Source organism: Hippoglossus hippoglossus, chromosome 11 (assembly GCF_009819705.1).
Source record: "Hippoglossus hippoglossus isolate fHipHip1 chromosome 11, fHipHip1.pri, whole genome shotgun sequence".
In the NCBI taxonomy this organism is placed as follows: domain Eukaryota; kingdom Metazoa; phylum Chordata; class Actinopteri; order Pleuronectiformes; family Pleuronectidae; genus Hippoglossus; species Hippoglossus hippoglossus.
In genome coordinates, this window is record NC_047161.1 from 13,105,296 (window position 1) to 13,112,524 (window position 7,229).

The 7,229-nt window shown below is 47.9% G+C and overlaps 1 protein-coding gene across 1 annotated transcript; it reads right to left on the minus strand.

The window, feature by feature from the left end:
* Positions 1 to 768: 768 nt before the first annotated feature.
* Positions 769 to 4,048, minus strand: tril (TLR4 interactor with leucine-rich repeats). The gene has a single exon (XM_034600470.1). The coding sequence runs from the start codon at positions 3,824 to 3,826 to the stop codon at positions 1,343 to 1,345; it is 2,484 nt and encodes an 827-aa protein (XP_034456361.1). The 5' UTR covers positions 3,827 to 4,048; the 3' UTR covers positions 769 to 1,342.
* Positions 4,049 to 7,229: the final 3,181 nt, after the last annotated feature.

Below are 7,229 nucleotides of genomic sequence, written 5' to 3' on the forward strand. Positions count from 1 at the left end.
ACTAGATTACATCCTATTTTTAAGTGGGCTTTTGCCTATTTATTTAAAAACATGAGTAAAAGAAAAGTCTCCCAAACTTACGAGTAAAAAAAAAACCTCTGTTACAGAATACAATCTGGAATACATAGATGTTTTAAGATCTTGGCTCTCTGATGATATGAAAATAAGTTTGTGTGTGTGTTTGTGTGTGCGTGCGTTCGTGTGCGTGTGTCCTTGTGAGAGTGTGTCCTTGTGAGTGTGTTGTGTGATTTGAACTAAGTGTGGGAGGCCCTCCACCCCCGTCTACTCAAACAAAAGGGACTGCTTAATTATTGCCAGATCTCATCTGGACACGCATACAAAAGCATGGATGCACACACACATACACACAAACACACAAACACACACACACACACACACACACACACACACACACACACACACACACACACAGTTCAGTGTATCCCTCACACACTGGTTTCCCTCTAACATCCTCAATATCCGCTGCACAGGAAGAACATCTCATTGTTTAAAAATAACAAGCAAACAAAGCTAATAAATGAAAACAAGAACATGACCTGCTTGGCTGAGTTCAAGAGGTTGATGCAAATAATCCTTGTGTATGAATGTATTATTTTTATGAATATATAAATAGAGAGGGTGCTCTATATATTCCTCTATTTCAGGAAATATAATCCCCTTGTAATCAGTGGATTAGATATTTGAAAGCCCTGCATACAGAATGTTATAGCATTGAATCATTCATTAACACTCAAATGACAAAATCAATCACATTGTTGGGGATTTTACTTCTTCATGTAATGCACAACGATACAAACTTTCATATAAAAGTATAAAACATGATAGATGTGTTACAAAACCAAAGTGTTTTCTTCTCCTGCCAACCAGCAGCCCATCATTACATACTGTAGAAATATGAGACATTAAGATGTCTATGAACTCAACATTAGCACCATAGTTGAAATCAGTGGTCCCATCATTCACGCGCACACACTTACACTCAAAAACACATTCAGGAAAAGGCCGCAGGTGTGAGGAAGTGATGGAAGACAAAAAGGCACACAGCAGGAAGAGGAAGTCGGAGGGAATGGACTTCCTCTGGTGTCTGAGAAGGCCCTGATGAGCTCAGCTGTTTAGCAGTTGTCTTGTGGTTCCAGTGAGAAACCCAAATTCAAAATGGTGGGATTACTGAATTGGTTTGGTCATAGCCACAAGCACACATACTGCGTCGACTGAGAGGAATTATATTTTCTGCATTCTAAACACTCAAGATTGTGGCACAGACCAATTTGCATATTGCTCTGTTGTACAGTTTCAACATTTTAGAATAGTTTTTATTGATCTAGTCAGAGAATCTCTGCATGTCACTGTCCCTGCGAGCGCCGCTGCTGTCCAGAAAGCGGTCACAAGGGAACTCAATGAGATCCCCCTCCTCCAGTGGTGCGAGTCGCGCTGGACGACTGCTCTGGTAGCAGGTGAAGTCAGCGGACACGGAGGCAGAGGCCACAGTGGGACGGAACGGTCGCCTGGTGGAGTACATGTGGCGCACATGCACGGCCGACTTCCTCCTTTGCAACCTCCTCTTCAAGCACCGCCCCAGCCAGACCCCGCCGATGACCAGCAGTAGAACGCCGTTCCCGGCTAGCGTCGCCACTGTCACCAGCTGGAGGTCAGAGGTCAGCGTGCCGCCACGTGCGAGCGCCTTGGGGAGAGTGACCAGCCCTGCGCAGTGGTCCCGAGGGGCGACCTGGCAGACAGATCCGCTGACTACTCCTTCCACGCAGACGATGTAGGTCAAATCTGAGCTGAGTTCTCGAAGGGTTACAGAGCGAGCTTTGCCACGGGCGTAAACATAACGGGGGAAACGATCTGTAGCACCGAACCGGTCAAACAGAATGCGATAGTGGATTTCTTCCAGGCCCGGCCCAGATCCTGGTGTGTAGGGGTGATGGTCCCTTGTGGTCCAGAACACAGTGACAGTACTCGTTGTCACTAGATCCACTGAGACGTTAGTGATAAAATGGCGGTTGAACACACATGGATCTGTGATGACGGGCAGAGCCTCCTTCTGATCGGACCTCAGAAGATCAAACTTCTCTCCTGACTGCTCAGGAGAAGTTGTGGTGTTTGAATCAGAGTCGTTCCTGTGACCTGGTGTGGAAATGGCCGGTGGATCCGTTCTGGAAATGACGTTTGACCTTCGTCTCCCTTTGGCACGTTTCCCAGCTGCCTCTCCGGCAGGTCGTGACCTTGGACTGAGTGACTCCTTTGGTTTCTTTCTCTGCAGTGAGGAAGAGGTTTCTGCCACCTCCGGACCCTCCTGGTCTCCCTGGATCCCCACCTCTTCCTGTCCCCCTCTTTTCCATTTTTCAGCTTCTTTCTGCACCATCACCCCATCCCGGTTCCCCTGTCTTAAATCGACACCTTCTGTCTCCTCCAGCTGACCTCCTCCACCTCTCTCTTCCTGCTTCATTGTATCTGTAATTTCTTTCCCCTCCACTTTTACAACTACATCCCCTCCCCGGCTCTCCTCGGGCCCACCTTGGCTCATGCACAAGTCGGTCCAGTTTCCGAGGGGCTCCAGCTGGGAGCTGTTCACATAGTCCAGATATATCCCCCTAAGAGTTGCAGGGTGATGACACTGCACAAAAACAGTCAACAATTTACCCTGAGAGTGTGCAGCAGTCATCCATCTCTTCAGCTCCTCCAGGCGACAGTCGCACGTCCAGTTGTTGCCATGGAGATCCAGGTCGTAAAGCACATTGTTGAGGGCGAAAATGTCACCAGAGAGACTGGTGAGGAAATTGTTCTTCAGCTTCAGCACCTTTAGGTGTTGGAGTTGAGAAAAAGACAAAGGGTCCACAGTGGAGATACGGTTGCGGCTGAAGTCGAGCTCCTCGATGCGCTCCAGAGGGTCCAGGAGACCGGCGGGGATTTCCTCCAGCTCGTTGCCATCAATCAGGAGCTCTCTGAGGCTCGACAGCCCCTTCAGAGCCCCGCCGTCCAGGCGAGAGATCCTGTTGTTGCTCAGGGACAGCTTGGACAGCTTGTTCAGGTTCTGGAAGACATGGTTTCCAACGTATTGGATTTCATTTTCAGACAGCAGCAGCGTTGTCAGGGCTTTGAGTTGGGAAAAAGTGAGGGCATTATGCACGGCTGACTGCTTGTTGCCTGCCAGGTTTAGAAAGCGCAGGTTGGTGAGTTTGGAGAAAGCGTTTCTGTGAATGTGCTGCAGCTGGTTGGATTCCAGATGGAGATAATGCAGACTGGTCAAACTTTTAAAAACAGAGTCCTGCAGTGCTTCTATTGAGTTGCCATCCAGGCGCAATTTAACGAGACTCTCCAAATTGCCAAAGAGCTCCGGTGTAATGTTCTTAATCTCATTATTATTCCCATAGAGGATTGTTAATTTCTTTAGGGGCTGTAAAGTCCCGGCAGGCACACTTGATAAGAGATTATGTCCCAAATACAGCTCCTCTAGCTTGGAGAGTTTCTCAAACGCCTTAGGATGAATCGTTTGGATTTGATTGAACTGTAGGTTTAACCTCACCAGGTCACTGTACCGTGTGAAGTCGAAGGCAGAGATGTTGGTGATGAAGTTTCCCCCGAGGCTGAAGATCAGCACCTCCTCGGGCGCACGCGTGCCTGGTTTGGGCACGCTGCGCAACCCGCGGTTGGTGCACATGAGGTGCTGCGGCTGCTGGCAGTCGCAGCGCTCCGGACAGAAGCTTGTCGCCGCCGAGGAAGATTTGAAGCCATGGAGCGACAGCAGGAAAAAACATATCCCTGCCAGTATGTGACCGGTATCCATTCCCGTTCTCTCCATGCTCTTCAGGTGCAGTCGCCCCTCTCCTCTCTCAAGCCGGAGACCATAATCCACTTGTTGATCGGAAAAGTGGAGAGACCGATGATGTATTGATCAAACGCGCGGCTCCATCACTGATCAGCATCATGTTATATAGAGCGAATTAATTTGCGCAGCGCTCTGATGTTGTCTGAAGAAACACTCAGCTCCCCAGTAAAGAGTCCGTCCCCCCAAGTGGTCATCTGCTGCGCATTACAGTGCAGAGCGTGCTCGCACGCACACACACACGCGCGCACACACAAAGTATAGTCCCTCCTCTGCAACTTTGCGACCCAGCCAAAAGCAGATGTGCACAAGCCTTAACGCACGAGATCCAGACTTTTGCGCGTGCACGCAGGTAATCAAACACACACACACGCACGCACGCACCACCACCACCCCCACCCTCCCGGCACACACACACACACATACACACGTTTGCGTATCTCTCGTTATTAGGACTTTGCATTGACTTCCATTCATTGTGGAGAGCCTAATCAAAACATTATCCCTTAACTTAACCATGCTACATCCTAACCTTAACATAACCACAATTTACATCTTACCCCTTAAACAGGACCAATTCGTGACCAATTCATGCCTAAACCTAAGGGTCCGGACAAGTTCAGTGTTTATGCAGGAAAAGTTTTTAAAGAGGTCACAAAAACAAGTTCACACATACACACTAGAGTCCACAGTGAGAGAGGGAGGGAGAGAAAGAGATTGAGAAACCCTCTGACCGAGTTTTGTGCGCGCCCCCGCAGTCGCCAGGGGTCTGAGATCTGGATCAGATCCCTGGTATGGACAAAGCAGACAGGAAGATTTTCCTTCCCACGGAATCCCAAGGGAACCCCAAAGTCTTGGATTCCCTCACAGGAGCGGGTGCGCACAGAGCAGAGCAGTCACTCATAAAATACTCAACAAAACGCTTCAGTTCATATCGTCATTGTTTTTTGATAATATATGAAAAATGATTCATAAAGGAGAACAGCTATATATATCCTGCAACCCAGAGGACATCCTGTCTGCCCGGTAGAGACACTGCACACACAGAGTAAAGTAAAGCAAATCCACACATCAACAGCCCAGCATGCACTGCACTCTGTACAGTAGGAACGTAACCATTACGCATGCTTAACTGTAATTAACCATTTCCCTCATTAAGGCGCCCTAGCTGTGTTGCAGGACTCCATAAGGAGCACAGATGGTTCACATTTGTGGATGAGGAATTCGGGTCGTCAAGTGTGAGTTGAGACTGACGAGGAGAGGTGCCAAATCTGAGTTAAAGATCTCCAACATGAAAGAGAGGGGGGGGGGGGTACAATGCAGGGTGAGACTGACGAATGGAGCTGGGCTATTGTACATGAATGTTCCTGTTACAGTCCAGTCTGAGAAGCATTTAGAGTTCCTGCCAAGACATCTGCACATTTAGAGCACATGAGGTATAGAGTCACCCTCTAAACACAGTGTGAATCAGTGGTTCCTAAACTGTCTGGTGTACCCCCACAGTCTACATCCACACCAGCCATCAGGTTTTCCATAATTTATATAAATGGATTATTTTTCTTCCATGCAATTGAATCGTCAGCGCAATTACTTTGGTTTACGTTTGCAAACTTGTGGCAGATGTATTTTTTCAACCATCTATTCACACTTTTAGCTAAATATTTCAACTCTTCATCCTTCATCTATCAATTTTAATTTTTTTATAGATTCATTTCTCAAGCTTCTCTGTTCACTTTCTGACTTGTCTCACACTCAACTGCATCATATTCATGTTTATAAATAGAGGTTTGGCAACCATGGGAGGAATATGCAGTCAGATAAGCATGTATCAACTCTGGGGCTGCATCCTTCAGAGGCTGCATTTTAATGTTTGAATGCTCCCTTCAAAGGCTCCCTTCAAATGCGTCCTTCCAATCCCGAGCAACGTGACGAACCGTTTTTCAAAGAGGTATTGGTGCCGGCAAGCTATGAGACATCCAACGTTTGAGTAGCACACACTCAATTCAACCGAACCGCTAATAGTAAACATGTAACCAAGGGGCATTAAAACTTTTTGAGCGTGTCTAACTTTCGCTTTGTTGCTCAGCAACAGCAATTAGAGCAGGAATGGCTGGTGACGCAGATCACGGAAAGCCTCTGTACACCAGACAGTCTCATTTCTGTTCGGCCTTCGTGGTCTACATGGCACATGAAGGAGAGGGTCTTCGTGGAGGTAAATGGGTCGACCGTGTCCCCTGAAGGATGCAGCCTTGAATGGAGACACAGATAAATTCTCCCACAAACACACACACACAAATGCTCAAAGACATTTCCAATCACCCTGGAGATTTTAAGTGATACAATGGTTACCAGAGTTGCTCTAATGCCCAACTGCTGTAGCTCAGTGCATTTCCTGCGCAGAGCACAAAAGAAAAAGAAAGGCGCTCCCCGATTGGCCTCATTCACATGCATATCTGCTGGTAGACATCATAGTCACTGCATTACAGCTCTGTATGAGTGAATCTCTGAGAAAAAAGAAGGGCAGACAGAAATACAACCCTTGGGGAAGCCCCCTCTCTCTCTCTCTCTCTCTCTCTCTCTCTCTCTCTCTCTCTCTCTCTCTCTCTCTCTCCCTCCCTCTGGGAGGTCATTTCCCGTCTGACTATGTCTCTATAGTATTTCTGAACACACACCCCCACACCCCCTACCCCCAATCTTTCTAGTCCCCCCCCCGCCCTCTCTCTCTATCTGCGGAACACACACATTGAGAAAACACTCAGAGATCTGGCCCCAGACACAGTGGGACCAGTCCAGTTGTTGTTATGGCAGTCGCCTGGTCTGTGTCAGAGTTGAGAAGGGATACACAAAAAGATTTCATCAGCGTAGATCGGCTTTCACTGCAGCATCACAAACGATCTGAAATGTAGTTTAATGTTTAAGGCGAAAGAGTCCAGTGTGACACGAACAGATATAGATGAAATATGGAGACATTGTGAGACAAAGTAAAACCATCTGAGGAGAGATCAGAGGAGCCGGGGAGGAGAGGAGTGCAGGGTTACACCGTTGTCGACGCTGTTGTGTGCAAGGGGAAAAGGCGTCCTGGACTTGACCCAGATTCACAAAGACTTTGGCACAAAAGGCAGCGACGAGGACCTCGCAAAGAGCAGTCTGCCACTGTGCCTGCTCACAATGAAGGCTGCAGTCTGGTTTCACAAGCCCATCTTTTCATCACCCCTCTCTGCTCTCAGTGCCTCTCAGGGCCTCTCACTGTCCAATCAACTGGCCATATGACATTTCAGTCACTCAGCAGAGTGAGAGCAGGCAAGTGTGTGAATGTGTGTGTTTGTGTGTGCATAGGAAACCCAACTCTATCAGGGGAAGGAGAGGGAGAGAGACAGAA

Excerpts from the sequence above, each read along its gene's own strand:
- tril (XM_034600470.1), bottom strand. The coding sequence starts at position 3,826 with ATGGAGAGAACGGGAATGGATACCGGTCACATACTGGCAGGGATATGT.